The sequence below is a fragment of the Erpetoichthys calabaricus genome, chromosome 11 (genome assembly GCF_900747795.2).
Source record: "Erpetoichthys calabaricus chromosome 11, fErpCal1.3, whole genome shotgun sequence".
In the NCBI taxonomy this organism is placed as follows: domain Eukaryota; kingdom Metazoa; phylum Chordata; class Cladistia; order Polypteriformes; family Polypteridae; genus Erpetoichthys; species Erpetoichthys calabaricus.
Genome location: NC_041404.2, coordinates 90,121,807 through 90,147,368, shown reverse-complemented (window position 1 = coordinate 90,147,368; position 25,562 = coordinate 90,121,807). Strand labels below are relative to the sequence as shown.

Here is a 25,562-nt window from a genome sequence, read left to right as displayed (position 1 = left end):
GAGGAAACAAGACAGCAAAATGGTCATCTCTTTTGGAGGTGCTTGACAACTGCCCTGCAGACATTTTCACTAATCATAATGCTTTGTTGCGGGTAATGGTCACACTTCCAAGTACAACTTGCAGTGTTAAGTTTTTTCATCCATAAATCAGATCAAGATGCCTTTGAGATCATCAGTATCATCAGTTTGTTTCAGCAACTTGACTATCTTATCATTTGAATATGATCTTGCTGAAAATCGAGATTGTGACGAAATCTTCAACCAGTTCAATCTAAAGCCCTGACACCTGGGTCTGACATAAAACTTTACAAAAATGTTTGATTGCCAAATTAATTTTTGCTGAACTTTTGCATGGTCCTGATAATTCAGTTATGTGAATGTACCACAGTAAGAACAGATGTGTTTTTTGGAGAAGTGCCTTTATATATTGTCCTAAAAACACCCATTTTTACACAGGCACACCATAAAATCTATTCCTGGCTACGCCCCTAGAGTACGATATGGTCAACTTAAATAAGAAACACCAAAGAAGAGATATAACATTTATTTAAATTGCAAACTCATTTATTAAAGAAAAGAAAAAACAGGAACAATCAAAAAAAGGAAACAAGGTTACATATTCGTAGGTATCAAAAACAATGTAGAAAATATAAAATATTAACAACTTGTGCCCAGCAACAAATTGCAAAAATTATTTGAATGAGATTAAAAGGCTTTTGCATTTTTTCTTTTAATGTCATGATACAAGTAAATACATTCATTTAAATATACATCTTAATAATTCATAACAGTCAACTGTCACATTGAGTTCTTTGTAACCTTTATTATAATTTTTTTCTGTAATCAGTATTATGAATGTAGAGACTTATGCTCTCAGGCTGCAGCTTTGTTTACAAATCAAGACATTTAAGCCTGGGACATAAACAACTTGAGAGTTAACCATGAAGCAAGTTTGCTACCTCTCAAATAAACTCTGTTTAGACATAATATATTTGGAATGCTTTGACGTCCAGGGTTCATAATCTGTCCACCCTTATGAATGAATGAGACCAAGAGGAAATGTGTTTAGTTGGACTTCCTGCCCAGATCTGCACCAGCTTCATAACCCCACAGAGCTAACAGACCAGTGATTGTGTGTGAGCAATATGAGAGTAACAAAAAATATACAGTGGATAAAAAAAATTTTTGATAATAAGACTCTTGTCTTTGTGTCTCACTACCATCCAGAGTGGTAGAGGTGTATTTAGTTTTTTCATGAGTCCTGCTAGAAATAAAATATTCTCTGTAGGAAAAAAACACTGTGGCCAAAACAGCGGACTGTACTTATTAAAACATTAGCTGATAAAACTAACACGAGTAAAAGTGGATTGTCATCAAAATGAGAAATACAGTACTGAATGCTTTTAGGAGAAACAGCACCCCAAATGCAACTTTACACATTTATAATTAGATTACATGGCAGTTATGCAGTGAACTAGTGTTTCAGTCCAACAATGACCTGTGGAATCGGCTGTTGCCAGCCACAAACCTGTGACATTTAGCTTGCAAAGAGTTGGGAAGTTGCCTCTGAGTGTGTCATTGTAACCCAAATGTGATGGCTTTGTAGCTGGTGATCACCGATTTAACAGGTGAATGATGGACTGGATCTGACAGAGTTTTGAAAAGGCAGTCATAATTCTATTAATACACAAACAAGTTCCAGTATGTGTATTTGTGATGTGCACATATTTTTATCCATGCATCACAAATTTTATTAGTTATTTTCAAAAAACAATATCATTTCATACATACTGTATACACTATAATCCTTTCACATGTGACGGGAGGCCTATCACTATAAATGTGTTTATTTTCAGGTCCTGTCCGTGGTAACATCCCTTTTTGTTGGCAGCATCTCCTAATAATTGGTGATGACATAGTCATTTGCAGCTTGTCAGTTATTTTTCTGCTTATGCTGAATTTCTTAATCATTTGAGACTCAGATTTAAGAGATTGTTGTTTGTGTTCCAGTTTCTTTTTTTCTGTGTCTTGTGTTTCATCCATTCCTCATACAGTATTTTGTTTTTATCATTCACATCTAGATCTCTCACTCTCTTCAACAATTTTGATTTCCAGCTTTGTCCATCTGCTCAAGTTACTTATTGTTCGGACATTGACCTCTTTAGACCAGGTCTCTGCTAGTCTCCCAGCTATTCTGGATTCTTTTGAAGTAACCCTGAAAGCAGGTTTTGCTGTTTTTAGAAAACAGTTTTATTGTTCAGGCTTTACGGAGAGACTATAATCTCATTTGAAGGCCAAAACAATTAACATTGAAAAAGACCCCAGCATTACACAGCGGGGGTTTAATGATGTCAGATGCTGCTCTTATTAGGATAAAAATGCTTTTTTCTTCTTTTCAGCTTTTTGTTGGTGTGTAAATATGTAGCACTGGGAATCTATCATTAAAAATAATGCTAATTAATAATAAGAGTATTTCAAAATATAATTAAACATTCGTGGTGGTGTCCATATTCATGGCATGCATTTGAAGGCTTTACTTTGTATTATAAATAAACAAAATCATCAAATGAGGGACATAAGCAAAATCTGGAAGTAAGTAATGTGCGCTAAGCCAATCAAAACAAGATGAAAAAGGAAGCTCTTCAGGATGTGCCGTGTATTAGAAACCCCAAAGGGATAAATGCTATATACCTGCTAAAAAAAGAGGAAATCATTTAAACACCATGGCCTGCTTTTGAACACTGCATGTTTACTGAGCATTGGCCACATTCTAACCACTGAGGCTTATGGCTTTTAGGAGCATGCTCTGTTAAGAGGAGACTCTGCGTGCAGGTCCGCCGAGTGACGAATATGAGTGCAGTAAAACATACACACTGCAGCTGAGAAATTTGTAGGTTTTAACAGTGGGGTAATAACTTGAACGCTTTATCAGGTTGACATGGATGGTGATATTCAGATCCAGTGAGGTTCTGTTTGCATTTTTGTAGTATTTTTTGTGATATTTTATTTGATCTCACTACACATGTGATTATAAAATACACTAATGTGATTATCATATGGTTTATGCATTATGTTACAGACACTGGCATCTGTTTATTTTTGTTGGTTGTTCATATAAGATATCCAATCCTTTTGTTCAAAGATGACTCGTCACAAGAAGGACCCTGGGCGCAGTCATACTGTAGTGAAGTCCGATTTCACAGTCAGTATCAGTGTGGCCCTTCTGCAGTGATAACTACATCCACATAAAGGGATGGCTTTGTGTAGAAGATTTTAATGATTCCTAGTCCTCTAGGGTATAAATCCAAAAATATTACACATTGTTGTTTTCTCTGTGATGCTCATAAATGAGACCAGAGAGCTATTGGGGTATCCCTTTGATCTTGGAGGCTTCTGTTGCTGTTATCTCTAAGGAGAGTGAAGCTATTGAATCTACAAGAGGCTGGAATGAACAACAGTTACACTCTCACTTGTGCAAATCACCATCTGCGTAAATCTGCTCCTGATACTGTAGGATTCTACTAGCACATCAAAGTCCTGCACTTTGGTTCAGGATGCAAATGTGCAACCTCTTGAACTTCTTTCCTTTTGCAGACTACAAAAACAATCACTTAGCCTTTTGAGCTTAGACAAGTCTAGCAGCCCAGAAGGCAATTTTGTAGTTCACTGTTAAATTTCTGATGCCATCACAACATTTTCAATATATTCACACTAGGCCTTTAAAAACAGATCCACTGTGTGATCCTAAGCAAGTCACTAAATCTGCCTGTACTGCAACTGAAGGAAATTATGTAACCAATTATTTTGGAATGTGTGTTGTCCTTGCTATGCTATGTTGTTTTATACATTTAAAGTCACATGCAGCCTTAAAGTTGGACTTATTTTTGATTGTACTTTGCAAAGAATATGTCATGCTTTTCTATTATTTTCAAAAGAAAAATAATTTTAAAATGTAATGGTTCAACAGTAAGTAGTAATAAGGCTAAACATTTTTACAGAATTCATGACCTTCTGCATGGAGTAAATAACAGTCAAGACTTGGACTTGGTAATTTTGTTGTCATGAGTGTCTATGAAGATGAAAGTTAAACAATGTGTCTTATACACCTGCAATGTAAAAATAAATAGCTGGCTAGAAAAATACTATAATTAAATTTAATACCAATACAAATTGCATTTCTAGAGTGTTTTAAGTGACAGCAGCCTGATTAAACTAAGAAGTTTTCTTATCAAATACAGTGGAACTGTGAAAAGTAATAAAGAAAAAACCTTTGCGCCTCATAATAACAGACACAAGTCCTGAGCTTGGCGGCAAACATGGAGATTGAACATTTCAATATTAATGCTCCACCACTCAAAACTGCATTAAGAACCATCCTTCCTTATTCTGACAATGCATTGTTTCCCTTAAGCGTCATTTCTTTTTAAAGAAAAACATGTTGTAACAGTAATTTGTTGGTCGTCTGTTTAAAAATAAAATCAAATATTTAGGCAACAAATGATACTTAATGAACACACAATGACATGATAACACGATGATAATATAATGAGCAGGAATATGGAATGTTTCTTGTAAGGTGAAGTTGACTTCCGTTGTGATGGTAAGGGTAATGATTATTGTGCTGGTAAAAGTTACATTTTTTTCCAGGGTTTGTTTTTGCTAGGGGAATGTTACAAACAGGTAAAAATTGTTTAATTGAAAGATTAAACTAAACACAAAATATTGCACATCGATATAATATAACCATGAATCATTCCTTTTTATTAAATATGTTCTGCAAAACTTAATTTTTAATTGATAATTGATTCATCATGTTTTCTGCTTTATTGTTCTGTTCCTTTGGCTTGTTGTCTAGCTGTAACTATAGCATGGCACCTAAAGAGTCAAAGGCAAGAGAAAACAAACTCGCACATGACCATCATAATAAATATCATGTGAACCAACAAAGGTAAACTGGTTTCTCATGCTTTTAACTATATTGTGTCTTTTAGGTATATAAAACATAGTATTGGACAGCAGTAGTATTCCAGGATTTTTTTCAAGATAAGTTTGTTTGTACAATTTTAGATTGAGTAGGAACCCCTATATTGATGTGGATAGGACGGGATATTTTACAGTGAGAAAGAGAAGACCTGTGATCTTCAAGAATTCTTACTGCAGCCACTTTTCCAACACGTCCAGGTTTGTCTTCACAATCGATTTCCTTCTTCACATAATGGTGGGAAATCAGGGAGTTTCATCAGACACCCAAGCCATATACACTTTCTGAAGTTGGTGCAAGCAGGTAAAATGCTTCTTACTTTTGGGACTGGCCTCAACCACAAAATGTTACATTTTTATGGCTGCCCTTTGAAATTTAGGGAAATAATGTCGTCATGGAATTTTCTAAAGGCAGACACCCACTATTTCCCATATATAATACACTCAGTTCTTGGCAAATTCACTCCTGATGTTAGCAAAATTTTCATCTTCATTGTTATCCTCCACCATAACCAAGTGGGTGAAAAAATCAAAATGACTCTGTTGTGTAATCATTAAGCAGTCTAGAAGTATACGATGAAACGTCCAGTGTTTGCAGTAAGAACACTACACATGAAACTGATTGTGCTTTTAGAACCAAATTTGAGCATAGGTGCTGGGAACAAAAACACAATTAAATGTATATTTCATTATGATTCCAAATGATGTTCATTCTTTAGTGATAGCTGTGCAAGTCACCACTGAATCTGAGTGGTTAGCTATATCCTTAGATGGAAGATCATTCACCTTCACTGGGTGGAGGGTGAGCCCAGCTCAGGATCTGCAGTACCTGGAAGGAACGCTTCAGGCTCATTCTCCTGCTGGTGGAGATCTTCAGTTTCCCGATCACAAGGGCTGCGTAAGGTCTTCTCAAAGTCTAACAACTGGCCCATAAAGTTAAAGTTAGGAGAGATGTTGGATTTGCGGCGTTTAACAAAGTCATAGGCATCGTTTAGAGACAGGTTTAGCCGCTGCATGAGGTAGGCCACTGTCACAGTGACTGATCGGCTCACTCCAGCCAGACAGTGCACCAGCACACCGCAATTCTGAGACAGTGCCTCATCTAAGGGGAAAACAAAAGAGTTTGATCAGTAAATGTTTATAAGCTCAGAAAAGAGAAACATCATTATAGAACTTGTCAGAAGGTAAACTAGAAAGCTGGATTTCAAACTGGTTAACTAGCAGGAGACAAGGAGTACAGTCAAAAGTTCAATGCTTCACGTGAAGTGAGGTCATCAGTGAAAACCCTCAAGGTTCTATTAATGGACCATTACTTTTTCTAACTTACATTAATAACATACATTTCAGTACTGTACAGTTAATAAACTTGTGAAATTTGCAGATAATACTAAAATCGGAGGAATGGCAGACACAGAGGAGGCAGCAAAAACAATTCAAGAAAATTCAGACAAACTTCAGAACTGAGCGAACACTTAGAAAGTAAATGTATATTGTAAAGAAGAGTAAAGTGCTACACATGTGGGCAAAAAGATCGTCACTTATAAATAAAAGATGGCAGGCACTATCCTAAAAGAAGCAACCTCCGTAAAGGATTTAGGGGTTTATGCTTAACATCATTTTTGTCAACTGAAAGAATGCACAAAAACTATTAAAAAGGGGCAGCAATATTAAAAAGGGGCAGCACGGTGGCGCAGTGGTAGCGCTGCTGCCTCACAGTAAGGAGACCTGGGTTCGCTTCCTGGGTCCTCCCTGTGTGGAGTTTGCATGTTCTCCCTGTGTCTGCGTGGGTTTCCTCCGGGTGCTTCAGTTTCCTCCCACAGTCCACACGGGTTAGGTGCATTGGCGATCCTATATTGTCCCAAATGTGTGCTTGGTGTGTAGGTGTGTGTGTGTGTACCCTGCGGTGGGCCCTACCCTGCCTTGTGCCCTACGCTGGCTGGGATTGGCTCCAGCAGACCCTGTGACCCTGTGTTAGGATATAGCAGGTTGGAAAATGACTGATTATGACTTTTAAAAAGCAAATAAAATGTTAGGTTATATTATAAACACTGTTGAATATAAATCAAGGTATGTTATCCTTGGGCTATATAATACACTAATAAGACTGTATCTGGAGTACTGTGTGCAGTTCTGGTAACCACACCACAAGAAAGACATAGCAGCAGTTGAAACTGTGAAGGGGTCCATCCTGGGACTTAAGGACATGTCCTAGTCTGACAGATTCAAAGAATTAAATCTGTTTAGTCTCGAGCAGAAGAGACTGTGAGGGGACCCATGTATAAAGAAGATCCAGGGAACTCTTTCAACTAAACTGCGAATCACTTACTCAAGGACACCAGTGTTAAGGGTAAGTGTATTTAGGACTGAAAACAGGAAGTACTTTTTTATGCAAAGAGTGGTGGTAATCGGGAACAAACTACCAAGACATGTAGCTGAATCAGAAACCTTGTCAAAGTGTCAAAGTGTCAAAGTGAACTTTATTGTCATCTCAACCATATACAAGTATACAGATAGACGAAATTGCGAAGCTCAGGGTCCACAGTGTAACAACATGATGTGCAAATAATAAATGAAACATAGAATTAAAATTTAAATTTAAAAATTAAAAACACAAACAAGACAAGACATTGTGCAAAGACAGGACAAAGAAGTAGCAGCAATATTGATGTGTAAAATATGTACAGTAATATAATAAATAAATAATAGGTATAGATAATACAGAAATTATCAGTGTATGATAATAGTTGTTTAAGACCTGTGTAAACAATGACAGGTCAGAATGTTTCACAGCAGAAGGATATCAAGAGTGTCAAAATACTTAAAGGTCAGTATGAGATTTTCAGTTCTTTTCTACATGCACACTCGTCTTTGCAGGAAAGTGGCTCGCATGTATAAAAGTTCTGTTTTTTGAGGTGATTGAGGCAGTGTGAAAGATCCCAGGGGGCAGCCTGGTGTTAAGAAGTCTAACAGCTTGGGGGTAAAAACTATCCTGCAGCCTGGCAGATCTGGCTTTGATGCTGCAGTATCTTCTCTTGGATGGCAGAAGTGTGAAAAGTCCATGTGAGGGGTGTAAGGGGTTCTGCACAATGCTGCAGGCGTTGCGGACACTGCGTTTGTAAAATATGTCCTGTAGTGAAGGGAGAGGCACCCCAATAATGTTCTCCGCTGTCTTCACTATCCCTTGCAGGCGCTTGCGGTCAGATATGTTGCAGTTGTTGCAGATATGTTGTCAACCGTATTGAAGTATCTGTATGAGATACTGGGACAGCTTAGCTATTAACTAAACAAACAGGCTTGATGACTGAATGGTTTCCTCTAGTTTGTCAAATTTCTTATGTCCTTATGTATCCAAAGGCAAACCAATGTGAAAAGGACAATAAGCAAAAAAAGGGGTAAGATGTAAGTACTGTACTTAAAGTTAAGTCACACTCCAGCTGGTATAGGGACAGAAGTGGAAATGGCCCTAGTATGTACAATAGTTACCCAGCTCAAAACATTACAGGGGTGCTAAACAGGGGCTTGCTCGCGGTGACTACCGCAATATAAATTCCTGTGGTAGAGATGATCCCTTATGAATATTTTATTTTGATTGTCAAAATGGGAGAAATATTATCTGCATCTTTGATTACATACTTGATTGCTTAGTGCAGCATCCTCAGACTGAAGGTTTCATTGTCAGTGCCATAGACCAGTACTAAGATGGCGTAAAATATCCACAGACTCAATTTAACTAACATTTATAGTATTTTAGTGTTCACCTGCCATAATGATGCACCCTAAGCCAATAACCATATACCATAGTCCATATTTCCAACCAACACTTGCATAAGACAAATGTGCAGAACACCTACTCACTTGCACAAAAGCAGTAGGATCCTGTCAACAATTCAGTACCAAAAGCTAAATGGGAATAAGGAGCTCCACTTTGATGTCATGTCACAAACTATACATTTACTGTAAAAGTACACAAGGAAGGGATCAAGTTAAACAGAAGAAAAACATAAAGTACAAATGAGAATACAAAACATGAAATCTACTGCCCCCCTTGGCTGTCCTTAAATTGGCCTACATACCTGTCTGTGAGGCAGAGAGGCTTGCCCACGTGTTCACCTCAATCCAAGCACTACTCCTGACTTCAGTTTGTTGAGCATCTGGCAAGATGTGTCTGTACATTACATATTAGGATCAGTAATGGTCTACTTAGGCTACTGGAACAGCATGGTGTTCCTGCAGCCCCAACTCCTATGTAATCCTTGACAGAACAAGTCTCTGAGGAAAGTTACCCGTTCTCTTGAATGGGTAACATATTACCAATTTCCAACACTCAGAGACTATGTTCTGCAACACAGCAGCTTGGTGGGAAGATACTGGCCCCTTTCAGCCCTCTCCAACCACACTGCTAAGGAAGTCATTTGTTTCCAGCTTCCTTGCTTAGGGACCTGTGCTGTAAATTATTGTCTAATTGGTTTAGTTTTTCATCCTAGCCCTGCATGGTCCCTCTTTTTTTCTCTCACCCATAGAGAACTAAAGTACAAAAATAAGAGTAAACCTCTCAAAACCACAATATTAAACCAAAAAAAGTTTTCAAAAACATAGTCAACAAACAAGAAATCCCACTAGAAAACTTCTTAATAAGAAAAGTTAAATGGAAAATGCAAAAAAGGAAAAACACATAAAAACAAAGTCTTATCTGTAAGAAGAAAGCTAGCCTGGAAAAAAGGAAACTGGAGTCAATGCCTCAACAAAGACTTGAGGCTGCAACATCTTCTTACAACACACCATACTTAAAAGTACATCTTGAAAGTTAACGGTAAGTGAAGGCTCTGTGCTCAGGTGCTTAGTCTTAAGGACAAATAGGGGAAACATAACTCAATCAGAGTAGTAAAAGGGCTGATGGTGTCACTAAAAAGGCCATTAAAAGTCTAGAAGTAGGAGGTTGGAGCTTGACTGGACTTAAGAAGTGGCATACGTTATGAGATGAATCAATGAGGGGTAAATGATATTATGGATTATGTGTGTCAATTAGAGAACCACCTAGTATGTGGAAACAGAAAGGACGAAATGTGATACACCCAGATGCAGTTTAGGCATTTTGGTTTAAATGTTTAAATTTAACTTTGGCTCTTATGGGTAACCATGACAGTGGTGTGTGTGTGTTTTAAGTTTGTATCAGCTGTAGCTCTCTTCACAACAACACAGACACAGGTCAGTTCTTTGAAATGGGAGTTTATTGCTTGGGCTTGTCTTACTCACACCATCACGCCTCCACGCCGTGAGAATTACATGGTGAGTAATCAGTACAAACACATTAGCAAATACACAGTAACTTGCATACACACACGATGAAATAAAAAACATTTAGTGCAAACATAAAACAAAAGATGTTTCACAAAAAAAAATACCTCGTTGGCTGCTTGTCATGAAAATAGGTCCTTAAATCACTTTGATTATCTGTTTTAGCTTCAGACATTTATAGTTTGAAACCATTAATGCAACATGGCAGAGCCTCATGAGAGACATCTGCCCACCTGCAGTCCATGGGGCAGGTCTTTCTCATGTTCTCCTGATAACTCCTAAGTGCGTTCTCGCGAGACACATTACTTTACATACAGTACATATTATCTTAAAGTCACTTAACAATAACAAATGAATTGTAACATGTAAATTTACTATATACATCATGTTTTAAATTTAAACTATATATTTATGAAGTTATGTAACCCATTATAAATCAATTATCTAAAACAAGAACTTTACATTAAATATTGTTCAACAACATTTACAATGGCCGACCCTTTTACCCTGACCGGCAACTACACAACAAGACTAGTGACTTGGCTAAACTGAGGATTCTCAAGATAATAACAAGCCCTTAAAAACAGTCTTTTTCCCCAAGCGACGATATAATAGGCAATGCAAATCAGTGATGTAAAATTAAGTGCAGATATATTGAAAGTGAAACAAATATATATACTGTACATATATACAAGGACAGACAAATACTCAATATTATATATTGTGGCGGACACCCCTTTGACACTGGATCCAGGGGAGCAGCCATGGGATGCACGCTATGTCCCCCGGAACACTTGGTGGAAGCCCCCTGGGTTGCATCGGGGCCGGTAATATGGAACACCGGAGCTCATCCTGGTTGGGCTCTGTGGCCATCACCAGGGGGAGCTGCAAGGCTTCCTGAGCCCATGTGGACAGCAATGCAGCCACATCCAGAAGCGCAGCCTAATTGAGGTTAATTACCACCTGAAGCACTTCCGGGTGGGCTATAAAGGGAGACTGCAGCCACTACTCAGGGCGCCAGAATCGGGAGGAGGAGGACAAAGCTGCCCTGGGAGGACTGGAGGAAAGAAGAGTGTGATTTGGGGTGTTTTATTTGTGTTTCGGGATTGTGTAGGGCCAGTGGGACACGGGGAAGACGTGTCCCACAGCTGAAAAAAATGACTTTTTGTTTATTTTGCCTGTGCTTCTGGTGTCGGTCTGTTTTGGGTCGGCGCCAACCATGTGCCAATATAACAATATATATACATAAATACGAAGCCCTCCCTTGCCCCTAAACAATAAATGAATACACACAGAACACGAAATACAAAACACAGATCAAAAACAAACGGCAATTGGAGTGGATGTGGTATATGAGTCCAGAGTTACTGAAGTCCTGAATTATATGAATACTGGCTGAAATGATATTTTGCTCCTTCCTGAAAAAATACAAAACGACCTCACCGTGTGAATCCTTGGCAATGGCTGAACTGGTTGTGGTTATGATGTTCCGGATAATGAAAAAAGCAAACGGTAAAGTTGCGCACTGAACTTAGGTGATGATTTGGAAAATGAATGTGAATAAATGACACCTTTCTCCTCTCAATCTTCTTTCTCCTTCTCTCTCCTTGCTCTCCTTTTTTTGGTTCTTCCCTCCTCTCATTTATATAACAAGTATTCCGGATGTAATTGGTGGCAAAGGAAATTCCAGTCTCGGGGTAACTGTCTCCCTGCTTTGTCCTTCCCCGTTTGTTTTCCAGGGATAACAATACACACACACGATATTAAACGGGATGATGTAAACAAAATGCGATTCAGCACAAAACACAAAAAATATCTACTATTATGTAGCCCCGCCAGAAGTTACTATAAATGATGGAACACAATGTTTTTTCTAAAATACCATACTGCATGTATTTTAGTGGAAAAGTAGGGGTCAAATGAGGTACATACTGTGGTGCTGCAATTGAATTTTTAGTTAAAACAGGTCTGGGTGATGGAATCTAAATTTGTCATACCTACCACACACTCCAGTACAATGCATTTTTCAAACGGGATGTGAGCCACCATATAAACATAGAAAACGTGGTGACTGACAATTAAAGGAGACATGCCAAAAAGGAAAAGGAAATCAAGGTAAGAACTGTAGTGGAAATCAATTTCAAACCTGACAGCAGCATGAGCAGAATTTTTGTGACATTAAATTTAAAATTCAGGTTCATTGGCAACTCTGAGTTGTCCCATTGTGGATGTGTGTACAAGTGTGCCTTAAAACAGATGGCTATCCCTTCCAGTATTGGTTCAAGTTTTACTGATCATCATGCCCCAACAGGCAGGCTGAAAAAATAATTATATTGTATTAGCAACAAAAATGAATGTGAGGCACATCTATCTTTAGTTTCCTCTAATTTCAAATTTCAGTTTAAATTTTTAATTTTTGATAAAAACAATAATAACTTTGTGACACTCAGTTTGTTTTTTATTTTCTTAAAGCCAATTGAGAAAAAATCAAAAAACAAAGTAAAACTGCCAACTTGATAGAGATCTGCACAGGACAGATTGCAGCATTTTTGACAAAAACTTAATATTAAAAAGGAAAGACCTTGAAAGTTAGAGTGAGAGACCAGATTATTATAAAATAAAAATGGGTTAGTGAATGTTTTATTTACAATAGATGGAAGAACACATTGATTTAAAATCATCAAATAAATATATGATCATAACAAAATATTTATATCCCCTACACTGTGCTCTAAGAATGTACTGTAATTATTTCAATGTCCACTAGGAGTTTCACTACAGGTTTGCAAGGGGCAGGAGGACGGCAAGATCCAACACTGTTTGGGGCATCAGTCCATCATGAGGTGTGCTCATACATCACCCACAAATGCTCTCTCCGGGGTATCTCAGAGTAGCCAATTAATTTAACACACACATTTTTCTGATGCAAGAGGAAACCAGAGTTCTCAGAGGAAGATGCACACAACCATGGTGAGAATGTTCAAACACATTATAGAGACAGTTCCTGGTTCAAGATCTGATGCAAGAACTTTGGAATTGTAGTGGTGCAGCCTAATCACTATATAAATGATAACAGGCAAATAGCACCATGGATAAAAAAAATTTTTTTCCACAAATCTTAATGATGATCTAAATGCAATTTAGGTAAGAATCCTGACGTTCTCTATCACATTTCCTAAACATATTCTGTTGAAATTACCTCCTGCTCAGCAACTCGAAAGGTGGGAGCCCCAGAATACATCGAAAAAATTCAGCTGAAGAAATGCTTGCATTGCCCCAGCCACACCATAACTCGCAGTGGATTAGAATATTTGTTAGTTATCTTTGTGCCTTTTGCTATGACCATCAGGAGGAAGCAGGGCTGCCTGACACAATTAATGGTAATAGCACTTTTTTTTACATTACCACAACAGCAAGATAAAGCATCTAACAAATACATAATTTTTAAATTGAAGCCATCTGTCTCATATGTACACAAGCAACACACAGATCGATCTATCTATCTATCTATCTACACATATATTACAGTATGGAGTGTTGCTTTATTTCTTCTACATTATTCATAACTTCACTTTTGTTTTATGATATTAAAACAGGAACACAGCATGTTGGCACAGCACACACAACACAATTTGCAGATGAAGAAGCCAAGAGTGTGCCTCTTTTTTTAATGCAGCAATTTTATGCAAATGAAAATACTTCATATGAATAGCACAATAAGAGTCACTCTTATAATTAGGGGTGGATCAATTAAGTGACTTACTCAGGGTCACTCAGTGAGTCAGCAGGAGAGATTAGAACTGATGCTTACAATCCCTGCTGCTGTGCTACTATTTCACACTGCCTGTCAATGAGGGGGTTAATGCGGCTGGTTTCTCTCTGCAGCAGTTTTCAAGATGACTTCTGCTATTTTTGATCGTGACCTAATTTACAGTAAGTCACTGCAGACTGCCAAAGCAGTTTCTTGGTGAGAAAACTGAAGAAAGACTAAGGCTTTCCATTGTTTAACTGGAGCAAAAAGGAAAATGGACTTAACATACAAACTGAGCCGGATTTTGAGCTACACTAGATACAATGGGCACATTAAACTTTTGCACACTTTGCACTGAATTCTGGTTTTAATAGATGAGAAGGCCAAGTAACTGAATTTAGAAGGAAATCGTATTGATCATTTGTGCACAATTGGATGCAGTAGTTGAAGCAGGGATTGTCTGGTGAACTGAATATTTATGAAAATATAAATACAGATTGGGGTTTATAATACATATAACTGCTATTATATATTAACAGAAGCACCTCTGTGGGAAACCAAAAAAAAAGAAAATGAAGGAAAGAATGTCAAGCAAAAAGAAGCTACATCTGTCCCACTGGGCTTACCTAGAAAACTGTTTAGTCCTTACTGATTAAAAGGAACTGTGGCTTGCCTACTTATCCACATTACACTGCACAACAATACGCAAAATAATGCATCTCACATTCTGATATCTGTCTCATTCTAATATCAGGTCCATCTCCTAAAACAAATGGCACATGCATATATTCGTAAAGCATTTTCACATGTTATGATCAATGTGTATAAAAAGTGGTGCAGATCATTATCATATTGACAGAGACATTTTGGATTGTCGTCTCTTTACTTCACAGCATGGAGCTCACTGGCTGCAGCATCTGCAGATCTATCTAATAAGGAATAATAAGGTGTGCAGCAGTTCAGAAATAGAGGGCAAAGGTGTAATCTTTAAAAAAAGAGATCATCTTACAATTTCAGATGGAAATGGATACTCATTAGATGTAGCAGGCTTACATTCTCATACTTTTCCAATACAGTGAGCTTTTTTTATTTAAATATATTACTACTATAATGTTCAAAGGAACTGCATCCAAAGCTCTAGATACAGTTTACAAAAAATGATAACAGGAAAAATTCCACACTATAGCAACAGGGGACTATTTACTACATGTATGCTCAAAAACATCTGTGTTACAAATGACAAGGTGAAAAGGCTATCCCTGTCTAGTGAATAATCTCAGGCTATCTGTTTTATCAATTCACATCCACTCTTTTATTTTCTGGGAGTGCACATTCATTGGAAAGATGGAAGTAGTAGTTACCTAAACTGATGTTAAGTTTGCTAGGCCCAAAGGATAATATTATCAAAATAGTTACAATCAGTTAACATTAAAACAAAATGATGTAACAGCTCATTCTATTCACCCTCCTAGTCAGCACATTTCACTGTATGTATTTATATCCTTAAATGTTGTCACCATTAAATTATTGTGAATGAAATTGATTAGTTACTCACCAATGAATTCAATTGCATCAGGAAAGAATTGTGAAAGATTCTGGCTCCAGTGATCTGAGATTGGAATCTGTTTGTAGCGAAAATCACCATTCTTCTCAAAAATATTGGGCACATTTGGTGTAACATTAAGTATATAACGGATCCCAAGATTGGCCAGCATGGGGCGATTGGATGAGTGCTTGGCACATCCCAGGTATAGGTTGGGCAGGATCTGCACAGGAAAAGCAGGTTGAGCACTGGGGCTCCGATCATCTGACTCGATTCCCATGCTGCTGAGACTATCTCGATCAGGATCTGAATCTGCCTCTGAGCCAACAGATCCCAAGCGGAGTCCTCCCATGCCCAGAACTGGTGCAGGAGGCCTGGACTGACTGTAGCAGGAACTGGATGAGTTGCTCTCGCAGTGGTGAGGATACAGAGTTTGGAATGTACTGAAGCCTTCTGTAAAAAAAAAAAAATCAGACAACTATAAGACAGGACTCTGCTAAACCTGCCAATACAAAATGCTAGCATAAGATAAGATGATGAAGTGTCTGTTCATTAGGCTTCCAACTGACAGGACTGATAGGTGAGTACCTAAGAAGTTGTACTAGCATCCACACATGCTGTGTATAAGTTCACACAAATAATGTTTGTTTTGTTTGTCTTACTGTTCTTCTTAAATATTTAATTTCTACCACTTGAATTATTTTATGCCTTTCCATCATAGCCCAGTACTCAGGTCCATAACCCATTTGTATACTAATCTATACATTTCAAATTTTGCCCTTCTTCCCACTTCTTTTTTCCCTATAATGCCATTACCTAACCAATAGTAAACACAACTGGATTTATGCATGCTTGAATCATTCTTAATCTATATTACTATTATTATTTATAATAATTCCTAAATATTCATATCATCATCCATCCATCCATCCATCCATTATCCAACCTGCTATATCCTAACTACAGGGTCATGGGGGTCTGCTGGAGCCAATCCCAGCCAACACAGGGCGCAAGGCAGGAAACAAACCCAAGGCAGGGTGCCAGCCCACCACAGATCATCATCATTATCATTTTCCAAATCGCTCTGTCCTGAACAGGACTGTGGGGGTACTGCAGACTATCCCAGCTAACATAGGGCCAAAGGCTGGAACAAACCCTGGACAGTATGCCAGTCTATTCCAATAAATATTTGTATCTATCCATCCGTTTCAAGCCCACATTTCAACATTTTCCTCTTCATATTTAAAAGCACTACTTTACTTGTAGTAGTAGTAGTAGTAGTTATTCCATTCTGTTCCAGCTCTGTATTTCAGATATTTACAGATTCCTGGAGTTTTTCTAGGGTATCTGCAGTATATCATCAGGTAAAAATACATTTTGTATATACACTGTTTGAATATTTCACTTCTCCAATTTTGTTTTTGGTTGTTTTTGTTGGCATTAATAATTTTGTCCATGAAATTTATAAAAATAATGGGGTTAATGATTCTCCTTGTTTAACTCATTTCATCATTCTGATACTTGTCCTTGTATTCTAGCTTTTCATTGTACAGTTTTACACATATTTTCTGTGACTTTTTTGCATTTTACCAGGTACCCCAATGTCTTGCTCGGTTCTCCATACATATTTTAAGGTTAAGAATGAACAATGATAAAATACATAGAAGAGTGCTGGAAGTGAGAACAAAAGGAGGTAGAAAATGAGGAAGGCCAAGGCAGATGTGATGAGAACAAACAGGCAAAATTGCTATGAGAAGAGATACAACAATGAACAAAGTGAAGTGTTTCGTGACATTAAATGATGCTGTAAAGACAGAGAGAAAGATGAAGAAGAGGGAGAGTTAAATATGTTGTGTCAAAAAGTGAACATTACAGCCATTTAGCTAAAATAAATGATTAAAACATCTGAAAACTACTGATATCTTATTTTTATTGCTAATTCTGACATAACAGATAATCCAGGGCTGATTACTGCTTTGTCTGTTGGTGTTAAGATAGCTACCAGATAGAGGCCATCACAGTTTATTAAAAAACTTTTGGTGGATAATAAGGGATAAAATGGATTGATGGAGACCATCAAAGTTTACTTTAAAATGTCTTAATATAGTTAATCTTTAATTAGGCAGGTATTTACTGAGTACCACTTGCCAAATTACTAAACAAGCTTAATCTATTACACTGTCATGGGGAACTGAAGTCTATCCCAGCAGCACCTGGTCCTGGATGGGATGTTAGTTCTTTGAAGAGAATACTTACTTACACAGAGTCATGTAAGGATGCTGAAAACTGGGAGGAAACTGTAGTATCCAGAGAACTTAGATCATCCTTGTTTGGTGGTTCATACTAACTATTGAGTGTTGTGCATTATGTCTGTATGAGACTTATCAAAGTATAGTGTTTGCTCACAAATACTTTGTTTCTGGTTGCAAATAATGGGCCACACTGTACTTTTCACAGCTCTTTAGAAGGATTTTTCTTTGCTGTCTTGTCAGCTGCACAGGAGCAAGTGAGTTTGAGGGTGGCTAAAAATTGAGTTGTGTTCATAGTTTGCAGTGTAGGGAAGCATGGCAAGGGAAAGTATAGAGGCCTATGGGACAGTCAATAAATAATCAGCATTGTATTTGCTAATAGTAAAAGGTATGCAGTGTAAAAGCGTAAAACTGATTATTGGATAAAGCAGTACATAGCACTGAAACCAGGAATTGTTAGATCTAGTAGGAGAGAGGGGGCAAAAATGTACATTTATAAGGATGAGGACATTTCTCTGTTCTCTGTTTCTCTTCTCGGTACTCAAACGTGGCACTTGGTGCCACGGCCCACCTGCCAAGTTGTTTTGCCTGCCTAAGGTAAAGTCATCCCTGATGGAGGATCGCATGAATCGTGGGGTAGAGGGGTCCTTTCATCGGATTGGCTGGCCAAGCAATGTTTCAGCTGTAGAATGGCCAAATGGGGGAGGCAGATTGATGGTTGAGGTCTCCAGGACTCTAAACAATCCAAATCATATTATGTGATATCATCTACTGTTAAATACTGGTCCGTACTTGTAAAGTTTTTATTTTTATACTGTATTGAGGATTTGTTCTGTTCTGTGTATTGTATTGTATTGTATTGACCCCCTTCTTTTTGACATCCATTGCACGCCCAACCTACCTGGAAAGGGGTCTCTTTTTGAACTGCCTTTCCCAAGGTTTCTTCCATTTTTTCCCTACAAGGTCTTTTTGGGAGTTTTTCCTTGTCTTCTTAGAGAATCAAGGCTGGGGGACTGTCAAGAGGCAGGGCCTGTTAAAGCCCGTTGCGGCACTTCTTGTGTGATTTTGGGCTATACAAAAATAAATTGTATTGTATTGTATTGTATTTATTTAAATACAGTATAGGCAGAGGCACTGAGCTTGAAAGAAAGAAAGCAAAACTGTGGTTCAGCATTAGCAAGCAGTGAGGCAAGCAGGACAAAGATAATATAAAGTCACTACAAATAAAGTCACGCAGGCAGGCAGTCAAAGAGAGTGAATATTACAGGCACTTAAAAGGAACCAGCAGCTGTTAAAAGAGCTACTGCAGTTCTTTTGAATTGATATACATGTATATTTATGTTTTTTTAGTTTTTCATAATATTTTTTCTTAATTTAAAAAATATAATCCAAATTTTAAAAACGCGGCCAATACAGTGCAAGTCCTGTTTAATACTGGAATTTTTGGAAGCTTGCTTGGTTGAGGCCTGCCTCCTGGAGGCCTACTGTACATTGGAGATGCCAGTTAATCCAACAGCTTGAAGAGGTACTAGCCTGCAGTGTGGTAGATCATATTTGGATCTTGCCTGGGTGTCTTTTAGGGAGATTGTGTGCACCTCTAAAGTGGCATGGGAGGAGAAGCCAGACCACAAAAGTACCGGCAGTAGGTCACAGTCAGATGTAAGGACAATGTAGAAGAGTGAATTAAAGTTTTCTAACCATCTAGAGTCATTACAGAGGACCCAGGACCGAATATGGGCTTGGACAGATTTATGACACATTTAATGTAAGTAAATGGAAAGGAATGCGCAATGTGATGGTTTGAAACTTGAAAGTACTTCTTATGTGGGTTTGGCCCGAACATTTGTGCATGGATCAAACTATCCATCCATCCATTTTCCAACCCACTGAATCCGAACACAGGGTCACGGGGGTCTGCTGGAGCCAATCCCAGCCAACACAGGGCACAAGGCAGGAACCAATCCCGGGCAGGGTGCCAACCCACCGCAGGACACACACAAACACACCCACACACCAAGCACACACTAGGGCCAAGTTAGAATCGCCAATCCACCTAACCTGCATGTCTTTGGACTGTGGGAGGAAACCGGAGCGCCCGGAGGAAACCCACGGAGACACGGGGAGAACATGCAAACTCCACGCAGGGAGGACCCGGGAATCGAACCCAGGTCCCCAGGTCTCCCAACTGCGAGGCAGCAGCGCTACCCACTGCGCCACCCTGGATCAAGCTACTATATACCAATCCAGAAGCTTCAGTTTGTATTAACAACATTTGTTCATACTACTTTAAACTAGAACGTGGTCCCAGACAAGGTTGCCCCTTGTTACCACTGCTATTTGCAGTCACCATTGAACCACTGGTGGTCCACTGTCGAAATTCTTTTTAGATAAAGGGTGATTTTCAGAGAAGGACTGGAACAGAAAATTTCTCTATATGCAGATGATATGGTACTGTATATATTAGATCCACAAAATTCTGTGCCTGCAGTCTTAACAGCACTTACAGAATTTCAAAAGATCTCTGGTCTCAGAATTAATTTGAATAAAAGTGTGCTCTTTCCCTGCGGTGGGCTGGCGCCCTGCCCAGGGTTTGTTTCCTGCCTTGCGCCCTGTGTTGGCTGGGATTGGCTCCAGCAGACCCCCCGTGACCCTGTAGTTAGAATATAGCGGGTTGGATAATGGATGGATGGATGGATGTGCTCTTTCCAATGAATTCTCAAGCACACAATATTAGATTGGACACCTTCCCTTTTATCATCGAAGATCAGTTTAAATACCTAGGGGTAAACATCACAAGTAAATATAAAGCTCTTTATCAACAAAATTTCGCCGTCTGTATGGAAAAAATTAAGCAAGTCTTGCATAAATGGTCAACCCTTCATCTCACTCTAGCTGGAAGAATTAATGTTGTTAAGATGAATATTCTTCCTAAGCTACTTTTTTATTTCAAACATTCCAATATACATTAATAAATCATTATTTAAGCAATTAGATTCAACAATAACCTCATTTATTTGGAACTCAAAACACCCACGTATCCAAAGAACAACCCTACAAAGACCTAAGGCAGAAGGTGACATGGCTCTACCCAACTTTCAGTTTTATTACTGGGCAGCAAACATACAAGCTATAAAAACCTGGATACAAGTAGGTGAACATACACAGGCTTGGCCCGCAATATAAGTAAAATCCTGCAGTACTTCTTTATATTCCCTGCTTGGTGCCCCAATAAATGCAAGTTATTGGTAATAATATACTAATAACCCAATTGTGCTTCACTCACTCAGAATATGGAACCAATGTAGAAAGCATTTTAAGATGGAGAATCTTTTATCTGTGGCACCTCTGTAAACATATGCAGTTTTTAATATCTGGAAAATATTTGAGATTAAATTGCTTAGAGATCTTTATATAGACAACATCTTTGCATCCTATGAACAATTACACTACAAATTTAACTTTCCAGCCACACATTTCTTTCACTATCTTCAAATTAGGAACTTTGTTAAACAGAACCTGCCCCATTTTCCTCATCTTGCACCCACCTCCATGCCGGAAAAAATATTGCTCAATTTCAAGGACTTAGACACCATCTCTGCAATATATAAAATTATCTTGCAGTCCCTTCCTTTCAAAGATCCAAGAGGACAATGGGAAAAAGATCTCTTAATCAATATATCAGAAAAGGAGTGGAAAATAGCAATGCAGTGACTTCACTCGAGCTCCATATGCGCAAAGCATACAATTATTACAACTCAAAATTATATAACAAGCACATCTGTCTCACCTAAAACTGTCCAAAATGCTTCCAGGGCAAGATCCAACCTGCGAACGCTGCAATCAAGTTCTAGCCTCACTGGGTCACATGTTCTGGGCCTGCACCAATTTAACATCATTTTGGACCAAAATTTTTAAGTGCCTTTCAGACAGCCTTGGTGTCACAATCCCTCCTAACCCATTAACAGGAGTATTTGGTGTTCTTCCAGATGGGTTTAAAGTGGAGAAGAACAAACAAACTGTGATTGCATTCACTACACTTTTGGCATGCAGACTTATTTTGCTAAACTAGAAGAATCCTAACTCTCCTCTTTTAAGTCAGTGGGAAACCGATGTTTTATACTATTTGAAATTGGAAAAAATCAAATATTCAGTTAGAGGATCTGTACAGAATTTTTTCAGAACCTGGCAGGATCTAATCAATAATTTCTTAGAATAAGCTCTTAATGCACCCAGGAAGCAATTATCTCCACATTTCTTTTTCTTCTCCATTTATCTCTATTGCCCTATTAAACTCATAAATTTAGGTATGTCCATAAGCCTTAAGTTTTACTTTGTTGGCCATGCTCACTCTCTCAGGAGTGGGGGCGACTTGTTTTCAATCCTATCTTTTGTAAAAATTGATCTATTTGTATGGAATGATTACAATTAAATTAATAAAATTAAAAAAAAGAAAGTACTCGTTATGAAAAGTACAAACGAGTCATAGTGGACTCATCACTGTTTAAGTACAGGCAGTATACAGAATCTACTAAAGAGGCAAATAGGATGTTAGGTTATAGTGCACAATATGTAAAGCACAGGTCGTGGAGATAACTCCCTAGGGAAGTCTCACCTGGACCACTTTTTTGAGTGTAAAGTATTTGACATAGACATTTGAAGACCTCAGCTCCAAACATGAGTTTGGTACATTTAAGCTGGCCTATTTAATATACAATATGAAAGCAATCTCATTTTTTGTAGGTGTTTTTATTTTCCTTTGCTAATAGTAGGTGTGCCTTTGTGTCCATGGCACATCACCCCCCACCTATATGGGGCCATATAATTTAAGATTTAGTCATTTTGAGAAGATGGGCAGTTATTTTGAGGCTGGATTTGAAACTAGTAGTAGGTGAAAGTAGGTTCAGAACCTGCTGCTGACCTACAGTGTGCCTCTGAGGAATGTGTTCAGTTTGCCTTTGCACCCAAGGCATCTATTTTGTTAACTACTACAGTATACAATATAGTACATTATAAAAAGCACTGTGCAGAACTTCTGGCTGATTTAGTCTTGTTCCAAGTCTTGTTTAGTCTTGTCTTAACTTCAATTTATGAAACTCTTTACATTAGAATGTTACTTTTTAAAATAAATTTACACATTTCTGTACTGATTAACAAATATGATTTTCCATTATGAAATAAACATTGCCACACAAGTTTGCAAGGAAGGGCTTAACTGGGGGTAAGATGCAGAGTCAGGGGTTGATAAACAGTATTAATGCCTTTTTTCCCTTTTCCACAGACCACCAGAAGGAAAGCCCAGCTAAGACTCCGCCAACTTCCGCTGCTACATCACACCCTCCTGCACACCTCATTTCCATCTGAGATCCCTTCACTTCATGTTCTGCACCTATAAAAGCCAAGTACAGTGGGACAGCCAAGTAATTTCCCCCATAGGATTGAATGTAAATATAATTAATCCGTTCCGGACCATATGAGCTGTATGTAAATATATATACCCTCGCTCGCGCTCTCTCTCTCGCACGCTCGTGCTCTCTTTCGCTTGCTCGCTCACTGAACAAGGAATGCACAAGGACAGACTGAACATGTGCGGAAATCATCGGCGCTTACGAACTGGAAGGGAAACTGCCTTGTTCGTCACCCAAATGTGTGGTCATGAACAGATGCAAAAGTTTTGCGAACTTTTTGGCCATAACCCGATTTGTACGTGGTCCGAGACGTTCGTGACCCGAGGTTCCACTGTACTCCACTCTCCAAATCGTTGTTTATGGCTCTGTCCTTTGTGACTACTCATTGTTTCTATTTTTTTAATTGTTGATGAGAATATATGGGGTGGATCCTCCAAACCTTTATCATTCTCTCTCTGTTTCTTCCACAACATAGGCTGGAGCATGTCTGAGTGGAACAACTGGATCATATAGTTTGCAATGTAGACTAGTTAATGAGTAATTATGACTTATTTTACATTATATTAATTTATAACAGAAACAGCTAAAAGACATTGGTGCACATTCAGCTCCTTAGCACATATTTTATATTGTAACTAACCAACCCGCGGTGTAGCATACGCCGCATAATTATGTATTGATGGGTGAACACTTCCTGAACGACACAGTTGTCCAAATGGGGTGGGTTTGAGGATATGGCTGTGAGTTAATGAAAAGATGGACCTCTGGAGAGAGCAACATACAATTGTCCGTGACTGAAAGCGGGATCGTCTGTGACGATGGAGGCCACGCTGGTGAAAGTTACTTCGTCGGTAGGGATAAATGTCAGTACTTGTTCATTAAGGTGTAGCGAGTCTTCGTTGTTGACGCTTAACACTAGAATTACCAGAGCCTACGAAAAAACTCGTATATCCGGCCCACCTTAAATCGCTTCTTAAAACCTTTCTCACCTCTCCGCCAGCGTCTTTTGTCATCTAAATGTACTGATAAAGACAAGCTGCCAGCAGCCGGCTATTCCATCCCCCCAACGACTTAGAACGTAAACAGGCTTTTCCCAGCTCTTGCCTTGATTGATTATCTGGGAGTGAAGTGGAGTTTTAGAGTAGAAATAATAAGATTGTTATTTGAAACACACGCATTTCATATGTGTTGCATTTCTACAGTAATCTGTGTAAACACATTGTTAAAACAGAAACGTGTTATATATTCTAGTAGCAATTGACAAAATGTAGGCATAAACTATATAATGTATGAAGCCTGAAGTCCAAATATCAAAGACACACTTTCACAAAAGATACAAAAAAAAGCCACCGCCAAAAAAACCCACCTTAGTGTGAGACATTTATATGAGTTAACTATCACTGTTTCTGTGGCGTAACAGTATCAGTCGCTGACTACCCATCAGATGGTCATGAGTTCGATCCTGCACAACTCCCATTTGAGAAGTGTTCTTATTTTCACTATTTTAGAATAAAAAGATACATTTAATTTCAGTCTGTAACAGCTGGTGTAACTTATGATATTTGTAAAGGTTAGCTTTATTTTTTTTAAATTCACTTTTCATTGTCTCAGTCGCGTTCAGGATCCATCCCTACCGCCCCCAACCTGACACTGCGATTTTTACATAAAGACGCGCTATAGTTCTGCAGTGTATCACGATACATACGACCGCGTGTTTTTTCCCCCCAGTATTGCCAGTCCCCACGTGTTGCTGTATGCTGTTTCTTTTGTGCTCCAGGACATGCAGAGGAAAGCATAGTAAAGAGCAGTAACTTCAGCGCTATATGCAATCATCAGACACTCCCCATCTGACACTGCTGTTTTCACATAAAGACGCGCCAAAGCTCTGCAGTGTACTTGTGACTGCATTGTCGTACCAATGCTTGCGAACTGAAGTGTCTGCATGCACTTTTCGTGGCATTACACGCGTATTTTTTGAGCATGCCCATGTAGCTCAAACACAGGAACATATGTTGATGTAAAAGTATAACAAAACAAGTGCACTTTTATGCAAGACTATAACCGAAGAAAAAAGAAAGCAAGTTACAGTAGGCGGTTGATATGACAGCTTGCGTGGTGGAATGCTAAGAACTGCTGATTTCCATTCTGTGCTATAAAACTTAACATTTGAATCTGATGATTGCATATAGCGCTGTCTGATTTAGTGTGCCCAAGAACATGCAGGTGGCCAGTTGCTGAGTGCTACAACGCACATTTTAAAAAAGAAAGAGACAAATATATGTGACGTTTTGAAGAAATCATTTTATGACGCGAATAGTACCAATTAGAAAACATCGTCG

The 25,562-nt window shown here is 38.4% G+C and overlaps 1 protein-coding gene across 1 annotated transcript in view; it reads right to left on the bottom strand.

The window, feature by feature from the left end:
• Window positions 1-3,079: 3,079 nt before the first annotated feature.
• The window catches only part of LOC114660704 (dual specificity protein phosphatase 7-like), a 55,058-nt gene continuing 32,575 nt past the window's right edge, over window positions 3,080-25,562 (bottom strand). The window contains exons 3-4 of the mRNA XM_028813577.2: window positions 15,582-16,022; window positions 3,080-6,082 (exon numbers count right to left, since the gene is read on the bottom strand). Coding sequence (XP_028669410.1) covers window positions 5,769-6,082; window positions 15,582-16,022 — 755 coding nt within the window. The 3' untranslated portion in view covers window positions 3,080-5,768. The remainder of the gene's footprint in view (window positions 6,083-15,581; window positions 16,023-25,562) is intronic.